Genomic DNA, 21,757 nt, shown 5'->3' with positions numbered 1-21,757 from the left:
GAGACTCAGTGGCTTCCAGGAGAGGAAAGGGCAAGATTCAGATGAGAAGGTACCTCCAGGCGTGTGGGCTCAAGGCTACAGGGTTTGTGCAGATCAGGATCAGCAGCCTACAAGGCACCCATCAGAAAAGCAGGCAGTAGGACTTCCTAGCTGGAACCAGACTACAGAGCAGTCTTGGTCTTTTGCAGTAACATGTGCAGGCCTTGTGTAACATACCTTGAGTTACACTTATGCTGCAGCTGCCCAGTTTTGTGAAAACTGCTGCAGAGAGTGATATGACCAGCTCAGTCCCCCTTACGTTCCAGCACTGCTCTACAGACTCTCTGTAGCTGCACAGCCAGTGCTTAGCCATGTCTCCACCACATGGGTCCCTGGCTGATGATGGCATCCCCCAGCCTTATGTGTGCTTGGCCTGGGCCCGGCGGTGGGTTTGCAGACAGGCCGTGGAGCAGAAGGAGAAATCAAGGTAATGGAATGGGATCCGGCCCAGCAGGGACTCTCCACAGTACCAGCAACGGCTGCAGGGAAAGAACAGAAGTGGCCTTGAGTGAAGGGGACACTTGGAGAAGGGAGAACAGGTTCATACAGTGGCTGAGTAGCAGCTGTGACGTGAGGGAGCAGGTGCTCACACTAGTACAGGGCTAACCTAGCAGCCTCACCAGGGCACACCCCTCTGGAGCTGATGCAGCATGGGAGTACATGAGGTACCTCAAGGCAGGCTGAACATGGGACTTTGGCCCCATCTGTTGTTTTTTTTAGCATATCCCAGACTACCATGTGTAGATCTGACCGCCCACAAGCTTGTGGGGTGGCATAGGGAAGGATACTGCAGCTGGGGTCAGAAAGTCACAGGAGAGGCTGAAGGCTTGGCTTGCCACAGATCTGGCTGCAAGTGGACAAAGCTGTCTTGACAAAATGTTTGAAGGGGATGGATAAACTGCTGGAGGGACATGGGAGGAATAGGAGGGACAGGAATAGCTTTAGACTGGAAACGAGGACTGGAACAAGAACGGCAGGGAACAGCTGTGCTGATGCAAGGAGTTCATCTGCAATGATGAGCGCCATATTATGCTAATAGTGAGGGACAGTCTCTGATTGAAGGGAACACTTCTGGCCAGCATTGGCAGCATTCTCCCTCTGTCACCTCACAACAGCCATGTTATGTGGGCTGTTACCTGATGTTGGAAAGAGCTGTGCTGCCATTCTTCATCTGTTCAGCCAATCTCCGCTCTGCAGCTAGGGCCCTCTGGGGAGCAGAGAGTTAAGTCAGCCCCCAAGGTGTGCTGAGCCAGAGCTCACTGCATCAGTACTGGCCCAGCCAGGCTGGTTCCTCTCCCATGTGCGAGGCCTTACCTTCTCTCTATCAGACAAGGCTGCAAACTGCTGCTTCTCCTCTTCCTCCTGCTCCAAGCGCTGCTGCTCCTCCCGCTGTGCCTGCTCCCGCTGCTTCCGCTGGGCTTTCTGTGCCCGCTTTTTCTCCAGCTTTTTGGCTTCCATCTCCTGAGTTAGAGGGCCAGGTACCTGGGGTAGTACGGGCAGGGGGCAGTCAGCATCTCCCTCAGAGTAAGGGATAAAGGCATGAGGAGGCAAGAGCAGGATGCTGGAGTGTGGCTGAGGGCCACTTTGCTTGGGGTTCCCAGAAGGCAAGGGCAGAGGGCAGGCACCCACCTTGGCACGGCTGTAGTCGTACTTGTCTGGGTGGTCTACCATGAATTTGCGGAAGGCATTGCGTGTTGGTTTGTCAGCAGAGATGCAGTAAGGGGTTCTCTCCTGTCTGTCTCTGCAAGGTGAAAAGAGCAGCTCAACGTTATGGTATCACAGCTTCTCCTTGGGCTGTGAGCCCAGTGACTCCTTGAAGGTGTGTCTAATGGAAGTATATCAGACCAGAGTATTAGAGCCAAGGAGGGGAAGGTTGCATGCTCCGACACCACAATCCCCCAAATCCTCTCCTTGCATTTCAAAGGGTAATCTCGCCCCAAACCTCTGAATTAACTAGAAATAAACCCAGCGGTCCTGACCAACCTCAGCTGCCCCAGGACAAGGCTGGTATCAGCCTCACATAACTGCAACAGGAGGGAGTTGCTGGACTCCCGTAACAGTGGCTGTCAACTGCTGGATGCCCGTGGCCATACCTGAGTGCAGGGTCAGCCCCTGCTTCCAGCAGCAGACGCACAGCCTCAGCCCTCCCTGCACGTGCAGCCACATGAAGCAGGGTGAAGCCATGCTCATCCACAGGCTTATTGAGCAGGGAGTGGGGCAGATGCAGGGGTTGTTCATCATCCCCATCCTTGCTGTCCCCCAGTGGGCCCCTGCTCTCTGGATCACCCAGGAGGTGCTGCAGTGTCCCCACATCCCCAGTCTTGCAGGCTGTGAACAGGGCATCGCGGAGCTGGATCTGAGGGTCTCCTGTGAGAGAAGAACAAGAGGGGAAGTCTGATAGTACAGGACCATTTGGCTGACTGGGAAACCAACATATCGCTGTTAAAGCACTATCCTGATAGTTGGATGTGGGTATGTAGCAGAAATGCTAAGTCATGGCCTCGAACCCGTGATGGAGCACCTGGTGGGAAGGCAGGGCCAACCCAAGAAAGCTCAGCTGCATGCAGTGCATTGAGTGACTGGAAGGAGGGGAGCCAGGATCCATCCCTTCCCAGACCTCTTTTAAGGGTGGGCAGTGGAGGTGAGGGGAATATCTTGCAGGAGGTCTCTACATCCCTGAGGCCTTCCAAAGGTAAGCAGCTCTTTTCCTTCATTTCTGCACCCATGGCTGCTGCATTTGGGCTCATTCTCATTTGCTGCAGCCAAAGACTTTGCCACCCCACTATTACTGCAGTACTTTCCATCCTATTATAGCATTACATGGGTACCAGCACTTCAGCATCTGTGACAGTGTACCGTGACTCTGTTGACAGCAGGCATGTCCTCTACTGACATGACACCTATCCCAACCTCATGCAGCAGCCTGGCTTAACCAGGTGCTGTCTGCCTTACAAAACAGGATCTAGGGTAATGGAACTGGTGTCCCTGGATACCTTCCCCTCTCCCATCAGCTTGTATTCTCCAATGAGCAGGCCAGTTGCTTGCCTGCAGCATCCCAGGCCTGCTGTCACAGCAAAAATCTCTGCTGCTCTCTAGTCTTATCTATCCAGGTAGAAACACTATGGTTCAGTTACTGTTCTGCACACACCCCATGCCTGAAGGCATGTGGCTACATTACAGCCACCCTGACACTTAACTGTTCAATGTACCTGCACAACAATTTGCTCTTCACCCCAACTGCAAAGTACCCAGCACACAGGGCAGGTGCTCATCTGGCCAGGCTCTCAGCTCTGCTCACCTGCAGTCTCCCAAGGAAAGGGTTCATCCCCAGACTTCCCCTGAAGCTCTGTAACCAGCTCCAGGCTGGGCTGCCCACCCTGGGTTCCACAGCATCCTGTCTCGTCAGCATGGAGCCCTGCAGTGGGACCAGGGGGTGAGGAAGCCTAGCCAGCACCTCAGGCGTGGCAGTCCCTTCCCCAGTACCTTCCCCCTCACCGTTCTCCATCTTTTTATTTCTCTTCTTCCACCTTTTGCGGTTTCTCTTGGGCATCACTTCAAACTCCCGGAGGTCCAAGGTCCCCAGTGTCACTTCCACAGTTTCCAGTTCCCCTGCTGGAGTCTCTTCCTCCTCTTCTACCTCCTCCTCCTCTGGGGCTGATGAGGGAGAAAGGACAGGGGCTGAAACCCTACACAGAGCATGAATTATGTGGGGCTTTCAGATAAGCACACCTTCCCCTTCTACTCAGCAGGAAGCCACTCTCTGCAGAGTCCCCGCTACAGCATTCTGCCCTGTTACAGGGCTGTAAATCTCATCCCCAGGTAACACCTGACCACCCCCCCACGTCTCCCTCCATGTTTGAATTCACCACCTGTGTCCATCTGCAAGGAATCCATCTCAGCTGCCCGCTGCTTCTTCTGCCAGACTTTTCGTGGGGACCCAGTGATGTCCTCCAGTGGGGTGTCCTTCCCTAGACATCAAGGGTGTCATTGCCCAGGGATGGAGAACAGGAGAACCACTAGATGTGCCCAGCACTCCAGAGTTACATGAGGGACCACGCCACCTCACCTGCACTGACCACAGGTGTTGGGGCACCAGGGCCAGGCCAACTCACCAAACACCTGCAGACTGGACAGCACAGCGTGGACTCGCAGCACCTCCCTCAGGGTGGCCCTGCGTGTGCTGAGGGGGATGTGGCAGACACGGGGATCTCCGGGGCTGAGGTGGGGGTTCCTGCTATCAAAGAGCAGCGCCCGGTTGTGACGAGGGGCTCGGAGAAAGATGCGCTGAGCTTCCTTGAGGTGCTGTGCCCAAGCTGCCAACAGGTCCTGAATATCCTGGGGAAGAAAGGAAGGTTCCATGGAGTCCTGGACGCACAGCGTGGGTACCAGCAGCCCTGGAACAGGCAGATTCAAGACACGGCAGCCTAAATTCGGTCCTGATTCTGTTCTGGAACTCACAGCCTGCATATGAACTCCAACAGTGGCATGGCATCATCACACAGAGCTGGTTATATCCAGCTGAAAACTGGTTTCCCTACTGAGAACCCAAGCCTGTGGTCTGTTCTCACCTTAAGCAGTGCAGCTTCGTTGTAACGCCGCAGAGAGGCTCCTGCTGATCTGGGTGCTGATCCTGGAGTCTGGGCATCCCGTAGGCTCTGGGCTGTGCCCCGCCGGGCTCGCACAGTGTAGCGGTGGAAGGTCTTGTGTTCCTGTACCTGGGAGCTACAGAGAAGGGAAGGGCCCATCCAACAGCTAGCCATGCTTGTCCCTACCCACAGAAACAACTTCAGCCTTGTGCCCTTGTACTCACCCACGGAACACTGCTCCTGCAAAGTGCCCACCGCCCATCATCAGTACAACCCAGCATGTGCTTGCACTGAGGCTCTGCAGTGAGGTTATCAACTCCATGGGCTCCTTGCTGCCACCCTGAGACACAAACACTCCTGCTAGCATCTATGGGATCACCCACTGCTCCTTGCTGTCCCCAAGACAAAGGACACTTTCCCTGCTGGCATATATACAGTCCTAGTCACACTGCTGGGGGCATCTCAGCTGCAGCTTCTTCATTCCCCTCAAGAGGCCCCAGAGACTTTCAGACAGATGTCTGCACACCAGTGCCACCCCTCTTCTCTGGGTCCCCGTTCCCAACAAACTGGACTGTGACTTGCCTTCCCAGTGCTCAGTATGCAGCGATAGGCAGAAATGAACTGTCCCCTTGCATTGCGGAGCAGCACCTTGTGGGAGCGGGGACGCTGGGCGGTGGAAGGGCTGTTGCTGGCAGGGGAAGGCGATTCTGACTCACTGCTTGCATCAGAGCTCTCTGAATCAGACCCTGAGATGCTGGAAATATCACCTGCAGGGAAGAGAAAATGGGGCAATGGAGCAAAACAAAGATCAACAAACAGCCTACCCGAAACTTTGCAGGTGGCTCCAGGGATCAGCCCATAGCCCTGACGTATCAGACAGATGAAAAAGACTGTGAACATCTACAGGCACCTGGAAGCTTCACTCCTAGACAGAATAACAAAGTCACTAGAAGTCTCTGGGTCCTGCTGAGGCAGCCCCATTCCTCACCTGCTGTGCTCTTCTCCTCAAATTCTTCCACCGTCAGCGCCCGGCGGCCTTGGAGTCGCTGCTTCAGGTTGAAGCGATGCCAGTCAAGTCGGTAGTGCTCAGTCTGTGAAGGGAAAAAGAGTGAGCTAGCAGGGTCCCAGTGTTCCACCCCTACCAAAGACTCCATGCTGACAGACTCCAGCAGCCACACCAATTCTGGGGCTGCAGTGATCCTGAGAAGAAAATCACAGTACATCAGGCAGAGCCAGTTAGCCATTAACCTAAACAGGCCCAGGCCTGCACTGCGCTGTGCTGCATGTGCAGCTCGGCCTTCAGGCCTTTGCTGCGCCGCACAAATCCCATGGCTGCAGGACAAACTCAGCCGAGTCACCAGAAGAGAGCAGTCCACAGACAGCTCTCACTCAGTAGCAGCACCTCCTGGACGGCCTTGCGTTTGTCCAGATCTGCATTAAGAAGTTCTCATATGAAGATCCTTTCAATTTTACAATAGGAAAGATGGATGGAGTTGCTCTCTTTAAAGAAAACACTGTAAGAACTTGAAGGACTACAATGGGAAAAACTTTGCAAGGACTGGATCTGTGCAGCCTGCTGCACCCTGATGGAGATCCATCACACCTTGTGACTCTCAGGACTACTAGCATTTAAAGAGATGAATGAATATCTGCACTATCCTCTTTTTCTTGTAGTGTTGCTTCAAGTGAAAGATATATCAAGTGATACTGTACAGAGTCTGAATGACTTTACCACGATCACGAGGAAACAGCACCTCCTGGTGCCAACAAAGCGTCACCAAACGTACTGGGCTATCCTCAAATGGCACAGTCCTGTCTGATCTGCCTGGATCAGACATGCAGAACTCCAGGAGAAGGCCCTAACGAAGCTGCCAGCAGCAGCTGTCACTGAGCAGCCTGGTGTGGGGCTGAAACCCCCAGCAGCACCCAGCAAGCCACGACAGCCTGCTCACCTGCTCCTCCCGGCTGCAAAACTCCCGGCCGCAGGTTAAGCAGCACATCCGCTCCGGCACCTCGGGGACTGTGCCGGCCTTCTCCCCTCCGTGGGTGGCTGCAGGTTTCTCTGAAAGAAGACAGGACCGTGCAGCACCACAAACAGCGGGTCCCCCTGGGTCTCCTCTCAACCCCACGCTGCCTGGCTGCACAAGGGGCACAAGGCAGGAGAGGGAGCCTTGGGGATCCTGTGGTGATGGCTGTAGGCCGAGGGGTGCCTACTCAGCAGGGCAGCTCTGCTGCTCAGCACTCCCCGATGCCAGCCCGGCATGCAGCCCCCTCGCACCGCAGAGAACAACGCACCGTGCCCCGAAGGCGCTGGCTCGGCAGCAGACGGATTCGCAGCGAACCCGCTGACGAGGGAAAGCCCATGCAGGAGAACGGGGTCCAGGGCAGCCTGGAAAACCGACCTGCTCTCGGGGGCCGGCATCGTCCCAGCTCCCCCCCCCGCCTCCAGCCCGGGCCGCAGCCCCTACGCGGATCCCCCAGTGCCCCCTTGCGGCACCGGAAGTGCAGGCCGCAGCCGGGGTACTCTCAGCCAAGGCCGCTTCCGGCTTCCCCCTACGGGTCGCCGCGAGGCTCATCCCGCCGCCCGCCCTCCCGCCCTCCGATCGGCCCAGCGCGGACCCGCCCCGCGATCGCCATTGGGCGGTGCGGCCGCCGGTCGCGCGGGGGGCGGGGCCGGGCCCGGGGCTGGGGCGGGGCCGGGCCCGGGGCTGGGGCGGGGCCGGGCCCGGGGCTGGGGCCGGCGGCGGCGCGGCCCGGCCATGGCCCACCTGGAGACGCAGTACCAGCGGCTGGAGAGCTCCTCTACCGAGTCCCCGCCCGGCGGCGGTGATCTCCTTGTGCACGTCCCGGAGGGCGCTAAGTGTGAGCCCGGGGCCTGGGCAGCGGCGGGCCGGGAGGGGGCGGCAGGCCGGGGTGAGGCCCGCAGGCAGCGGCGGAGCGGGCTGGGGGCTGCGGGCAGTGTGGAGCCGGGAGGGCCCCGGGCTCGGGTTATACCTGGTTCTCACGCTGCCTCTCCTCCCTGCAGCTCCCTGGCACCACATAGAGAACCTGGACCTCTTCTTCTCTCGGATATCCTTTCACAGCCTGTGTGGGGGTCGGGGGGGAGCTGTGTAGGTGGTGGAGAGGTTTGGCTTAGGGCTGAGGGTGTCAGTGGGACAGCAGCCTCGCTGTCCTGTGTCAGAGGGAAGGAGTGTCTCAGCTGTTCTCCTTAACTGTAGCTTTCACGTCTATAATTTGCATCAGAAGAATGGCTTCACCTGCATGCTCATCGGAGAGATCTTTGAGCTCATGTAAGTGCGGAGTGCCCCTGTGTTGGGGCTGCAAAAGCCCATGGGGAACATCTATGAGAGGCTGTCGAGCTTCTGCAGTTGAGTGGGCAGGAGGGTTCCTGTTACAGTCCTCCTGTCAACCCTTCATTAGAGTTTTCTGTGCCCCAGTCCTTTGGTTCATTCTGTGGAACTGGTGCCCTCGAGCTTTCCCGCTGTCTGCGGAATGTGTGACCCTGCATCTTCAAGATATGTGACCCTGTGCTCCCGCTTGCTTCACGTTTGGAGGAGGCAGAAGGCTTCCCTCATTATTTCTCTCTTTCTTCACAGGCAGTTCATCTTCGTGGTGGCGTTTACCACCTTTCTTATTAGCTGCGTGGATTATGATATCCTTTTTGCCAACAAAGCGGTAAATCACAGCCAGCATCCCAGTGAGCCCATAAAAGTGACTCTACCAGATGCTTTCCTGCCTCCTAATGTCTGCAGTGCAAGGTAGGGGCAGCCAAGGCACTTATCGCGCTTTCTCAGGTGCTGGTAGCTCTTGCCCAGGGCTCATCTCCCACTGCTACTGCCATCTTCTTTTTTTCAGAATCCAGGCAAACAGCTTCCTCATCTGCATCCTGGTGATAGCTGGGGTTTTCTGGATTCACAGACTTGTCAAATTTATCTACAACATTTGTTGCTATTGGGAGATTCACTCTTTCTACATCAATGCCCTCCGAATCCCCATGGTAAGTAGGTGGGACAAGGGCTACACGTGGTACATGAAGTGGGAGGTGTTTTGTTGTGCAGTGAGAAGCAGCTCATCTTCACTCCTCTCTGGAGCCAGCTTCTCTGAGAGACTTGCACTGATTGCTCAGTCCTCTGCTTCAGCTTTTCCCAGGCTATGTGACTGCATGGTTTTCTTTCCAGCTTCTTCTCCAGCAGCCAGCTTGCTGCTTGTTACCCACTTTGCCCAGCCTGTCTCTCTCTGTGCTGGCGCATGCATCTGCCATCTGCTGCTCCATATGTTTAGTCTTCTGTGGTGGCCTTTTCTGTGACGCTTTTCAACAGAGAAGGCATAAGTGAAGGTATTCTTGGACCCCTGGGAAGCAGACAGTATCAACTTCTTTGTTTACTTCTTTGATTGGAAAAATGAAGAGTAGAGCTACTTAGTTGTTGAAGATCACGTTGGTGATGAGTGTGGCAAAGCTGGGCTCTGAGGCTTGCGCATGCATCCTAGTCCAGAGTCCTTGCTCTGATGGACAGCACCAAAGGGTGTTTGTGTGTGTTTTGAGTAGAGACTGTATCTTGAGAAAGATGGGATGAGCCAAAAGGTTTGGTTTATCCCCTGCTTTTCTGTAGGCTGCCTCTGGGACTTTGGTTATGTTCCCATCCCCTACTCCTGCCTCCAAACAGCAGGACTGTGAGCTCTGGGAGGGAGGACCCATGCGAGACAGCACCTGTATTTGTGCCTCTAATACAACTGGCATGTGAGTGGGTGGGAAACAGCCACCTATGCTATTCGAGGGGCAAAGGGCACTGGGGCATGGTTTGGGGCTTGCTGGGATGACTCAGGTTGAAGCAGTGCAGGAAGAGGTGCCTGGTGCCGTGGTTGCTCGTGGCTCGTACACACCCCAAGGTGTGTGCTGGGTTCTGCTGTTGGAACAAGCTCAGGCCAGCCTCCATCCTTGGAACCTGCCCCAACCTCACTGCTTTCCCTTCCAGTCCAACCTGCCCTACTACACCTGGCAGGAGGTACAGGCCCGCATCGTGCAGATCCAGAAAGAGCACCAGATCTGTATCCACAAGAAGGAACTGACAGAGCTGGACATCTACCACCGCATCCTCCGCTTCAAGAACTACATGGTGGCCATGGTGAACAAGTCACTGCTGCCCATCCGCTTCCGCCTGCCCCTGCTGGGAGACACCGTTTTCTACACGCGTGGGCTTAAGTATAACTTTGAGCTCATCTTCTTCTGGGGGCCTGGCTCACTCTTTGAGAACGAGTGGAGCCTGAAGGCTGAATATAAGCGGGCTGGGAATCGCCTGGAGCTGGCTGAGAAGCTCAGCACTCGCATCCTTTGGATTGGCATCGCCAACTTCCTCCTCTGCCCCCTCATCCTCATCTGGCAGATCCTCTACGCCTTCTTCAGCTACACGGAGATCCTGAAGCGGGAACCAGGCAGCCTGGGTGCCCGCTGCTGGTCTCTGTATGGCCGCTGTTACCTCCGTCACTTCAACGAGCTAGACCATGAACTGCAGTCACGTCTCAGCAAAGGTTACAAGCCAGCTTCCAAATATATGAACTGTTTCATCTCTCCTCTCCTCACTATTGTGGCCAAAAACGTGGCCTTCTTTGCTGGCTCCATCCTGGCAGTGCTCATTGCTCTCACCATCTATGATGAAGACGTGCTGGCGGTTGAACACGTCCTGACCACAGTCACCCTTCTCGGGGTGGGCATCACAGTGTGCAGGTGAGGGAGGTCGATGCTGAACAGGCCTGGACGCTGCTGGCAGTATGGTGGGGGAGCAGTGAGGTTGATAGCCTTCATTTGAATGCATTTTTAGTGTTACAAGTGGACATGAATCTGTGTGAGTGAAGGGCACGGCTGGGGCGAGTCAGGGCAGGGCAGGCAGGAGAGGGGGCCAGTGGTGAACTTGGACACAGTGGCTATGGTGATGGCTTCAGTGTTGATATAAGAGAAGTTGCTGGAGCCATACATTAACATCCCTGGGCTGGGCTGGCAGGAGGGTTTGGGTTGGAGTGAAGGCCACAGGTGAAACTGTAATGTGTGTCAGTCTTCCATCATCCCTGCACGAAATCTTCCAGGAATACTATGACGTTTCCCTGTCTTGCCCTGCAGGTCTTTCATCCCCGACCAGCACCTGGTGTTTTGCCCTGAGCAGCTGCTGCGAGTCATCCTGGCACACATCCACTACATGCCTGACCACTGGCAGGGCAATGCCCACCGCTATGAGACGAGGGATGAGTTTGCCCAGCTCTTCCAGTACAAAGCGGTGAGCCTGGCTTGCAAGGGGCTGGGATGGAAATCCTCTCCCATCCCTGGACTGGCACAGGAACAAGGTGGTTTTCTCAGAAGCACCCTGCCATAGAAGGTGGCCTAAAGCTATGGGTTGGCTTTGGGGCTGGCAAGTTTCTTGACATCCTCACCTTTGCGCTGAGCTCATCGTCTTTGTCCTCAGGTTTTCATCCTGGAGGAGCTTCTGAGTCCCATCATTACCCCCCTGATCCTCATCATCTGCCTGCGTCCCAAATCCTTGGACATCGTTGATTTTTTCCGCAACTTCACCGTGGAGGTGGTAGGGGTGGGTGACACCTGCTCCTTTGCCCAGATGGACGTGCGCCAGCATGGCCACCCAGCGGTATGTCCCGTGGGGCCTGTTTTCATACCAGGACTCTCTCAGGAGAGAAGAATTGGGATATTTGGAAATCTAGAAAGTCTGACTGATGATAACTGATTTAAAAGCTGGGCTACTTTAGCCCAGGAGGGAGGCAGCCTACTGGGGATGGGGTGTGTATATTCCCTTTTACAAAGTCTACTCTGGAGAGAAAGAAAATTAGCCTGTTTCCTGGGCCTTTCCTGAAATTTATGTTACTCGCCAGGAAAGAATTTCTAGTGACAGGACCATGAACGAGTAGGGGATGGACTCACTGTGGCAGGCAACTTACAAAAACAGCCATTTGTTGGCTATAGTTGCTCCCGTTGTGGGTTGGACAATACAAAACAAACCTTTCAGCTCTGTGACTGGCCTTCACCTCTCTAGTTCCCTTCCAGCAATGCATATTTAGGGACGGAGAAGGAAGGCAGGCTGCAAAGGCTGAACTAGTTATGGAGCTTTTGGTACAGTGCGTGCCAACTGCCTGGGGATATGGTTCATCATGCAGGTTGTTGTGTACTATGACCAGTCTAGCTGGTGTGCAGGATTCCTAGGCTTGGCACGGGTGTAAAGCAGATCCTGGTCTTCTCTGTGCTTTACAGTGGATGTCAGCAGGGAAGACGGAGGCCTCCATTTACCAGCAGGCTGAGGACGGCAAGACGGAGTTGTCCCTCATGCACTTTGCCATCACCAACCCCAAGTGGCAGCCACCCCGTGAGAGCACGGCCTTCATCGGCTTCCTGAAGGAACGGGTGCAACGGGACAGCAGCATGGCACTGGCCCAGCAGGCTGTGCTCCCTGAAAATGCCCTCTTCAGTTCCATCCAGTCCCTGCAGTCAGAGTCAGAGGTGCGCAAGATGGGGGAAAATGTGCTGTGGTTCTGGAGTGTTTGCTGGGTGCTGGCAAAGTGTGATAATCCGGCCTTCAGGACAGACTTTGCCCTTACCTGGGCTGTGTCCAGGGGTGCAAATATGATGAATCAGCACTCACTGGGACTAATTCTGTTTTTTTAGAGAAGGGCAGCAAGGGTTTCTTGCCTCCTCTGAGGTGGGAATGGGACTAAAGAGAGCTGGGGTCTCGGTGGGGATCAGGCCTCCACGTCTGAGCAGGACAGTGATTCTCTCTCCCTTTTGTCTCTGCAGCCTCACAGCCTGATTGCCAATGTGATAGCGGGCTCCTCAGTGCTGGGATTCCACATGGGCCGTGATGGACAGGCCTCTCGTCATCTGTCTGAAGTGGCTTCAGCCCTGCGTTCCTTCTCCCCACTCCAGTCTGCCCAGCAGACCTCTGGTGGCTTTCAGACAGCAGGAAGAGATGGAGAGGGAACCCAGCCTCGTGGTTCCAGTGCCATGACAGCCTCTGGGTAAGGCAGCCTTCACTGCCTGACCCTAGAGCAGAAAGAGGCTTGGTGGTATTTGTGGCCACATAAACATCACTCTTGTTTCCCATGGCAGTGCTGATGCGAGGACCGTGAGCTCAGGGAGCAGCGCCTGGGAGGGTCAGCTGCAGAGCATGATCCTGTCAGAGTATGCCTCCACTGAGATGAGTCTTCATGCACTCTACATGCATGAGGTGAGTTGATCTAACCAGAGGGGATATGGGCCCAGCGCAGACAGGACTGCGGTGCCCTGCTTTTGTTAGCTTGGATTGACTGGAAGTGCCTTGCTGGGGAGAGGATGCACTGGGGATGCAGTGGGGCATCTGTAGCTGACCCACCTGTGTCTTGGCTCTGCAGTTGCACAAGCAGCATGCCCAGCTGGAGCCTGAGAGGCACACCTGGCACCGGCGAGAGAGTGATGAGAGTGGTGAGAGCACCCATGAGGAGCTGGATGGTCAGCGAGGTGCCCCTGTCCCCCTGCCTCGCTCTGCCAGCTACCCCTTCTCGTCACGGCAGCCTGCTGAGGAGACAGCCACGCTGCAGACGGGCTTCCAGCGACGGTATGGTGGCATCACAGGTATGGGAGCCAGGGCAGAGGTTGGAGCCTTCTGGTCACAGTGCTGTAACCCATGTCCCATAATAACGGCACAAACAACGTGCTTATCTCTGAAGACTGACAGCCCCCCCAGGTAGCTAATCCTCCTCGCCTCTCCTGCAGACCCAGGCACAGTGCACAGAGCCCCATCACACTTCTCTCGCCTCCCACTGGGAGGCTGGGCTGAGGACGGGCAGTCAGCAAGACACCCAGAGCCTGTGCCAGAGGAGAGCTCAGAGGATGAGCTTCCACCGCAGATCCACAAGGTAGGGGAGGAGGCTGTGGCTGACAGGGGCAACATGTGCTCTGGATGCCAGGCTGCGGGCCAGCTGCCAGCACCCCTTAGGTGTCACATTCCCTCTCTGTCTTGCAGGTATAGCCTTGCATACTGGGGATCTCGTGGGGGTTGCAGGCTGGGAGCCGCCTGGGCAGCAGGATGCAGTGTCAGCCCGATTCCTCTCCTATCCCAAGGGGATAGGGTGGCCATGGGCTCCATTTTGTTGCCATCAATTGCTGATGAGACAAAACTGCCAGGCCAGCAGCTGTCCAGCCGTGTGTCAAGTCAACGCCACTCTGACTGTTGTGGGGTGAATGCGTGTGTGAGTACATACATGTGTCTGTGTTCACATCTGTGTCGTCCGTGTCGGAGGATCGCTGCAGAGCTGGTGACAGCTGACGGGACTGGCAGCAGGGAGCTGTGGATGGGCTCGGAGGCTGCAGCGGCAGCTGCTGTTTGAAGGGATGTGACAAGGCATGAGCTCCAGATGTCCGCCCAAGAGCTGGGACCCGCCTCCAAAATGAAAGAAGGGAGCTGGTGTCCTCTGGGGATGGCTGACAGCAGCGGGAGCTGTCGGAGCTGCCTTGCTCAGCGTGTAGCAGTGCTGGAACCACACCTGCAGCCCTGGGGAAGTGCCGTGCGCCGCATTCCACCTCACAGGACCAATGTTGCACACCTCAGTCTGGAACGGAACAGCAGTGGGGCAGTCAGCCACCCCTCTCTGTGCACATGCGTTTACTGCCCCGGCATCCTGCAGCAGGATGGTCCTCAGCCGCTACTGTGTGCTTTGAGTTGGGAACAGCTCTGCTGCAGCTCCTCCCCAGCTCCCGTGACATCTGCCCTGTCCCAGGCATGCGGGAAAGGGTCCATGGAGTGGCAGACCTGGGTCTCTGTCCCTCCCCGCTGCCAGCCTCCATGCTCGCCCTCTGGCTTGGGCTAGAGCAGCACTTCCTGCCCTGCACGGTGCTCAGGGGTTATGAGCTGCTCCCAGGCCCTCTTGCAGTGCCAAAGAGCTGGTGCAGCCTGATGTCCCCTGGGAGTGCACGCAGCCCGCTTGGAGCCCACAGTGAAGGTCTTGTGCTCTGTGTGCTGATTCCCTTCCCCCAGGCATCATAAAGGCCTTTTTCCTATGCCCAGTCCGTGATGCATCAGGCCTGTTCTTTCATATCAGCCCTTTACTCCTGCCTTAACAATGGCTTCAGTGTGTCCTGCATCTCACCCAGGGGCTCCTGGCTCCTTTCCTTCCTTCCTGAAGCAATCTTTTTGCAAGGATTGCTGTGGAGACCATAAGCTGAGCAGCTGCCCCATGTCAGGAGGGGGAGGGAGGAGGCCAGGAGGGAAAGAAGGGGTATCTTGAACCCAGAAGTGAGAGGCAAGCCCCAGCCCAACCCTAGCATGATGGAAGAGGGAATCAGGATCCTGGCTTTGCAGCATGGTCTTGGCCAGCCCTTCCTAGGATTGTTCTGTTTTCCCTCACCTCTCTTCCAGTGGCAGCTTGCGAGGACCTGCATCTCAGCTACCCTTGCCCAGCTTTGTTCCACCCCCCTTGATCCTGTTGCCTGGAAGAGGGACTCCTTGCTTTTTCTATGCCCTGACCTGTCCTCCCCTTCCTGGAACACAGGTGACCTTTCTCTCCCTGCCAGGCTATTGCCCCATGCCCTTTGAGCCTGGGCCAGGCTCACTGAGCCACCTGCTGCTACACTGCACTGCAGCAGCAGGGATAGGAGTGAGGAGGTGGCAAGCAGGACTGGCTCTGCACCTCACACCTGTGGGCTGCCCAGCTGGGCATAACTGCAGCCCTTCTAGCAGCCTTTGTTTCCCTGCCTCCATGGGAACTCCGAGCAACGTTGATGTCCTTCCCCAAACTGGGGAGCAAATAGGGGCAGACCCATAGGCCCAACCCTGTGCCACCTGGGCTCCCTCCAGGCACAGAGTGCAAGTTCCCTGTCCACGGGCAGTGCTTGGAGCCTGCAGCACGCGGTGAGGGGATTTCGGAGGCTGCACTCTGGAGGAAAAAGAAGGCCCTTTCCCTGGGCTAGTGAGAAAGAGAGGCTGGGCAGGAGTCCTCGCCGCATGTTGTGCTTGTGTCGTCGGTGTCCCCTGTGCATGACGAGCCGCAATTCTTCATCTCCTTCCTGGGTGTGTGGGCATGGGGCGCCCAGGGAGGGTCGTGCTGCAGCCCTGTGCCCTCACTGTACAGCTGTCTTGCCATCCAATAAAGATGGGATGTGTTACCCGCCTCCCGTCCGAGTGTCACTGCAGCGCGGGGGGCAGCAGTGGGGCAGCGAGCGTGCGGGGCGCACCGGTGCCTCCGACATGAGGGTGGGAGGCGGCGAGGCGCCAAGCCGGCCGCGTTTATGGCTCCATTCCGCCGCCGGCTGCTCCTGGTGCCACGCGGGGTGGGGCAGAGCCACTGTGCCGCAGCGGCGAGGCCGCCTCGAAGTTCCTCGGATCCGTGCGGCTGAAGCAGGAGCAGATGAGCGTCCGTCGGGCCGGGGGCCAAAGGGAGCTATAAATACCGGCGGCGCTCCGTCCTGCCTGACCTCTACAGGGCGGCCGGGCTATCGCCGTGCTGCAGTCGCCCGGCTGCTCGCCGAGATAAGCTGCGCTGGGTCCGCTCCCCTTCGGCATCGCCCCACCTGGGGGCACCTCGGGGCCGGCAGCCGCGGGGCCGGGAGCTGCGCGGCCGGGGGGAGCTGCGCCGCCGGAGGACGGAGGGAGGGCCGGGCCGCGGGGCGGGGAGCGGGGCGGGGAGCGGCACGGGGCGGTGCCAGGGCCTGCGGGCGGCCCGGGGAGCGGTGCGCGGAGCGGCGCGGGGCAGGTGAGCGGGCAAGGGGCTCGGGGAGCGGTGGGCGGCGGTCACGGGAACGGGAACGGGAACGCCGGCGCGGTCGGGACCGCGATGTGTTCAGGGAGAGGCCCCCGCACGTCGCTCCGCCGGTGCCGGCCCGGCGTGTCTCTGCGCTGAACTGCCCTGCCCTGAGCCTTGCGTTTCCCCGTGTATTGCCGGCGCTACCCGGTGTGTTTCCTCGTGCGTTGCTCCATGCTTTATTCTGCGTTTTCTCCACGCGTTGCCCTGTATTGCCCCTTGATTTTCCCCACGCAGTGTTCTGCCATTCCCCACGTGTCACCCCTACGTTCCCCGTCACCCTCCTTCACACTCCCCGGGAACATCCCCTTCCCAGAACATTGCCTCTGTATCCCTGCAGCGGTGGCAGCGTTGAGCACTCGCTGACCCCACGTCCAAGTGCACGGGCTGGCCCGCTGCAGCTTCCGCACTCCCCACGCCCCCTAAAGCGATACCAGACCGCAGAGCTGACCCCAGCTGCTGCTCATGCCCTACTGCACACAGGGGTCTGAGTGTGCCCCACACAGCCATGTCCTGCGGTGTTCACCCCCACCACTGCCCTCTGCCTGGCCATGCTGTCCAGCCCCGCATCCCCCCTAGCGGCCCTCTGAGACCCCATCCTCTTCTCTCTGCAGCTACAGATCAGCCAGGATGGCATTGCTGAGGGGATACTGCGAGGCCAACAGCTCCATGGCACATGCCTGGGTGCAGCAGGGCTTCCAGCCCTGTTTCTTCTTCACGCTGGTGCCGGCCGTGCTGCTGAGCGTCTGCCTGCTGCTGGGTGCCCTGCAGTATGCCTGCTACGTCCGTTTTGGCCGTGCCATGGAGCCCAAATACATCCCTCGCTCGCATCTTTACCACACCCAGGTCCTGCTGTCACTGCTGCTGGCCCTGCTGCCCCTCGGTGGGCTTCTCTGGCAGCTGGCCGGCCCAGGGAGGCTCTATGGGTACATGGTGCTGTATACCTGCCTCTGGGCTGCTGCCTGGGGCTGCGCCATTGCCCTCCTGCAGCTGGAGCACACACGGGTGCTGGCACACGACCGCACACGGGGCCACGGCACTGTCCTCCTCCTCTTCTGGGCGCTGGCCTTTGCTGCTGAGAACCTGACGCTGGTGTGCTGGAGGAGCCCGTTGTGGTGGTGGGCACTGCAGGACACCGACCAGAAGGTTAGTGGGCTGTGGGGGTGGTGAATTTTGGTGCTGACCTCCTCCTGGCACCCAGCATGTGCAGGTTGCACTGCGTGCCCATCACAGCTGAGCTGTGCTAGGATAACTGGTGGTGCTGACCCCCTCTCCCTGTCCAGGTGCAGTTCAGCCTCTGGCTGCTGCGCTATGTCTGCACCTTCACACTCTTCATCCTGGGCATGAAGGCGCCTGGGCTGCCCCACAAACCCTACATGCTGCTGGTCAACGAGGAGGAGCGGGATGTGGAGAACAGCCAGGTGAGTCCCGGGGCTGTCTGGGGAGGAGTGTACCTGGGGGCTGGGATGAGTTTCTCCAGGAGGTGGGTTCCCAGGGGTGACTGCTTACCCTGCACTCCCCCAGCCACTGCTGCAGGATGCAGGCAGGACCAGCTCTACCTGGAAGGATTTCCGGAGGAAGTTGCGCCTGCTGGTGCCGTACATGTGGCCGAAGGGCAACCGCCTGCTGCAGGGGCTGGTGCTGTTCTGCATGGCGCTCATGGGGCTGGAGCGAGCTATCAACGTCTTTGTCCCCATCTACTACAAGAATATTGGTGAGGGGCCTGGGGCTGGTCAGGGGATGCTGTGCTGAAGGACCACAGCCCACTGCTTCACCATGTGTCCAGTGACCCCAGTGATGTGGGAGAGCACAGGAACCTGGCGGCAACAGGGTGCTGGGGCAGTGCCGGGTACAGAGGCTGGTCCTTAGAGGGCACCCGGCGGTGTTCTCTGCCCCAAACAATGCCATTCTTTTCTCAGTGAATGAGCTGACCGAGGGTGCTCCCTGGCACACCCTGGCCTGGACCGTTTGCATCTATGTGGGGCTGAAGCTCCTGCAGGGCGGAGGTGCTGGTAAGGATCACAGGGCATGTAGAGCCTCCTGCAGCGTCCCTCGGCTGGGATATTAAGGGAGGACCCAGTCCCTGCTGACCATCCTGTGGCACTCCGCAGGCTCCACGGGCTTCATCAGCAACCTGCGCACCTTCCTGTGGGTGTGGGTGCAACAGTTCACCAACCGGCAGGTGCAGGTGCAGCTCTTTGCCCACCTGCATGGCCTGTCCCTGCGCTGGCATCTGGGCCGCCGCACCGGTGAGGTGCTGCGCAGCGTGGACCGGGGCACCAGCAGCATCAACAGCCTGCTCAGGTCAGGGCACGTCTGCAGAGGGTCACCGTGCTCACCCTGGTGGGTTGACCTAATGCCACGTCCCCATCCTTCCTTCCAGTTACATCGTCTTCAGCATCGTCCCCACCATCGCGGACATCATCATCGGCATCGTGTACTTCACCTCCGTGTTCAGCGCGTGGTTTGGACTCATCATCTTTGTGTGCATGAGCCTCTACCTGAGTGAGTGAGGTCCTTGGGGTCCTGCAGGGCTGCCAGCATCCAATGACACACTGCTCCTCCTCAGCTCTCACCATCTTCATCACTGAGTGGAGGACCAAGTACCGGCGAGACATGAACACGCGAGACAACGAGGCCAAGTCCCGTGCTGTGGATTCGCTGCTCAACTTTGAGACAGTAATGATGGAGGGGTAGGGCTGGGTGCTGTGGGAGCAAGGTGGATGCTGAGCCTGGCTCCGTGTCCCACAGGTGAAGTACTACAATGCAGAGAGCTACGAGGTGAACCGCTTCAACGATGCCATTGTCAAGTACCAGGTATGGGGGCTCAGTGCCTTCCTGGGGGAAGGAGCCTGGTAAGCACCGGTGGGGTGGATGGGGATGGAGGTGTCATGGAGGACCTCTCCCCTCCCAGCTTTCCGAGTGGAAGGTCAGCGCCTCGCTGGGTCTTCTCAACCAGACCCAGAACCTGGTCATCGGGCTGGGGCTTCTGGCGGGGTCTCTGCTCTGTGCCTTCTTTGTCACTGAGGGGAAGCTGCAGGTAAGGCTGTGCCAGCTGGGCAGTCCCTGCCTGGGGACAGCCTCAGTGCTGAATGTGATGGGCAAGTGTCCCCCGGCCCTTCTAGGTGGGGGATTTTGTCCTTTTTGGCACCTACATCATCCAGCTCTACACACCGCTCAACTGGTTTGGCACCTACTACAGGTAACATGTGGCTGTGGGGTGCCCTGTGCATGTGGGGCAGGGTGTGCTCCCCAAACCCTTCTTCTGGTCTCTGTCCCCTTCCAGGATGATCCAGAACTCCTTTGTGGACATGGAGAACATGTTTGAGCTCTTCCACGAGGAGCAAGAGGTGGGTGCCCTCCTCCTGACCCCACTGCCTGGCATGGCCTGGCACTGAGGCCACATCTCCATCCATCAGGTGAAGGATGCAGTGAATGCCAGGGAGCTGCACTTGGAGGCTGGGCGCATCGAGTTTGAGAATGTGCACTTCAGTTATATTGATGGGTATGGGATGGCAGAAGGGGAAGGGCCTGGCTATGGGGGTTGGTACCAGGATGTGGGGCAGGGGAAATGGCCCCAAACCCTTCTCCATCTCCGTCATCTCCATCTCACTCCCTAGGAAGGAAATCCTGCAGGACATCTCCTTCTCTGTGATGCCTGGGCAGACCCTGGCCCTGGTGAGAGCTGTGGGATGGAATGGGGGCAGAGGGGCTGGCAAGGATGGGCTGTGACAATCTTCTTCGTCCAGTGCAGTTTGTCCTTGCCCAGCAGCCAGGGGCACTTTGGCATCTCCTAATAAATCCTTTTACCTTTGGTGCAGGTTGGGCCTTCAGGCTCGGGTAAGAGCACCATTATCCGCCTGCTCTTCCGCTTCTACGACGTGCGGGGTGGCTGCATCCGCATCGACAGGCAGGACATCTCCCAGGTATGGGCACTGTGGGGCTGGGAGGGCACGGGGGGGTGGGGGATGGCTGAGCCTCACCCCCCTGAACCCCCACCCACCAGGTGAAGCAGGCATCATTGCGTGCCCACATCGGGGTGGTGCCCCAGGACACTGTGCTCTTCAATGACACCATTGCCAACAACATCCGCTACGGGCGGGTGCAGGCCACTGACGAGGAGGTGCAGGAGGCGGCGCGGGCCGCCGACATCCATGACCGCATCCTTTCCTTCCCTGATGGTGAGACCCTGCAGCCCCTTCCTGGCTCCGTGGCAGCCCACTGGGGGCCACGAGGTGACATCCCGCCTGGAGACACCCATGCAACCCCATGCCCTTGCCATCTCCAGGGCAGAATGAGCCCCTGGGCAGGGGAAGTCCCACGCAGCGCAGCCCCGGTCCCCATCCCTGTCCTGGATGGGACCGGCACAGCGTGTGCCTGTCCTTGTGCCTGCAGGGTACAGCACCCAGGTGGGGGAGCGGGGGCTGAAGCTGAGCGGGGGGGAGAAGCAGCGTGTGGCCATTGCCCGCACCATCCTGAAGGGCCCCCGCATCATTCTTCTGGACGAGGTAATGGCACTAACCCCCCCTAGCAGCATCCCCCTCCCACATCTGCTCGCTGCCCATGTCCTTCTCTCGCAGGCCACCTCTGCACTGGACACGGAGACTGAGAGGAACATCCAGGCCTCCTTGGCCAAGGTCTGCGCCCAGCGCACCAGCATCGTTGTGGCACACAGGTAGGGATGGATGGGGCTGGTCCAGCTCCCACAACCCTCCTGCAAGGGTTGGCAAGAGAGGGGCAAGCCCTGCAGCCATGCTGCAGCATCCTCTGATGCAGTGTCAAGAGCTGGCTGCTATCTGCAGGGACTCTCCTTGCATCCAGCACACTCCTCACGCTGTGCAAACCCCTTTTTGCATGCAGACTCTCTACCATTGTGGGTGCAGACCAGATTCTGGTGCTCAAAGATGGGCGCATCGCTGAACGCGGGAGGTGAGTAGAGGGGCTTGGTGCCGCCCATCCATGGAGTCTTCCAGGGCAGCCCACAGCCCCCTCTGCCCCCACAGGCATGAGGAGCTGCTGCAGAAGGGAGGTATCTATGCCAGCATGTGGCTGCAGCAGCAGGTGGGGGAAGAGGGCGAGAGCAAGGAGCAGCACACTGAGAAGCCCCCCAGCAGCAAGAAGGAGCCATGAGTGCAGCTGGGTGTGACCAAGGGATGGGGCACCCATGGTTGGTGCTGAGACCCCACTGCTGGCTGCGGCTACCTGTGTGTGTTGGGAGCTGCAGGGCCCAACCTGGACACTCCGTTTGTACCTGTTTGTTCTGCTGTGGAGTAGTTTCTTAAACCAGGTCCTTCTCAGCTCTGTGCTGTGTGCTCTGGACAGGGGGTGCGCCTGTGGGATGGCTCTGGGGAGGGAGCTGTGGGCCT

The 21,757-nt window shown here is 58.1% G+C and overlaps 3 protein-coding genes across 3 annotated transcripts; 2 read left to right on the top strand and 1 right to left on the bottom strand.

The window, feature by feature from the left end:
- Positions 1-397: 397 nt before the first annotated feature.
- ANKZF1 (ankyrin repeat and zinc finger peptidyl tRNA hydrolase 1) lies at positions 398-7,047 on the bottom strand (the record flags this gene model as incomplete). Its single annotated transcript, XM_079539290.1, has 15 exons — positions 398-518; positions 1,176-1,246; positions 1,354-1,521; positions 1,669-1,780; positions 2,133-2,406; positions 3,338-3,454; positions 3,535-3,717; positions 3,909-4,007; positions 4,152-4,374; positions 4,608-4,761; positions 4,850-4,965; positions 5,208-5,392; positions 5,614-5,716; positions 6,578-6,687; positions 6,921-7,047. The coding sequence occupies 15 exons, from the start codon at positions 7,045-7,047 to the stop codon at positions 398-400; spliced, it is 2,163 nt and encodes a 720-aa protein (XP_079395416.1).
- A 337-nt stretch (positions 7,048-7,384) lies between these two features.
- ATG9A (autophagy related 9A) lies at positions 7,385-13,624 on the top strand (the record flags this gene model as incomplete). Its single annotated transcript, XM_079539230.1, has 14 exons — positions 7,385-7,487; positions 7,651-7,711; positions 7,844-7,915; positions 8,222-8,383; positions 8,481-8,622; positions 9,599-10,347; positions 10,738-10,891; positions 11,078-11,257; positions 11,875-12,120; positions 12,415-12,635; positions 12,727-12,844; positions 13,008-13,227; positions 13,369-13,511; positions 13,619-13,624. 14 exons carry the CDS (start codon positions 7,385-7,387, stop codon positions 13,622-13,624), a joined length of 2,577 nt encoding a protein of 858 aa, XP_079395356.1.
- A 3,397-nt stretch (positions 13,625-17,021) lies between these two features.
- On the top strand, positions 17,022-21,521 carry ABCB6 (ATP binding cassette subfamily B member 6 (LAN blood group); the record flags this gene model as incomplete). The annotated part of the gene is made up of 19 exons (XM_079539435.1): positions 17,022-17,537; positions 17,675-17,812; positions 17,916-18,105; positions 18,311-18,403; positions 18,503-18,695; positions 18,775-18,896; positions 18,961-19,070; positions 19,143-19,208; positions 19,306-19,431; positions 19,517-19,593; positions 19,678-19,741; positions 19,811-19,896; positions 20,012-20,069; positions 20,213-20,317; positions 20,398-20,572; positions 20,787-20,899; positions 20,972-21,066; positions 21,252-21,320; positions 21,395-21,521. The coding sequence occupies 19 exons, from the start codon at positions 17,022-17,024 to the stop codon at positions 21,519-21,521; spliced, it is 2,523 nt and encodes an 840-aa protein (XP_079395561.1).
- Positions 21,522-21,757: the final 236 nt, after the last annotated feature.

The sequence above is a fragment of the Tetrao urogallus genome (assembly GCF_951394365.1).
Source record: "Tetrao urogallus genome assembly, chromosome: 8".
NCBI lineage: Eukaryota > Metazoa > Chordata > Aves > Galliformes > Phasianidae > Tetrao > Tetrao urogallus.
This window is presented reverse-complemented; position numbering and strand designations above follow the sequence as displayed.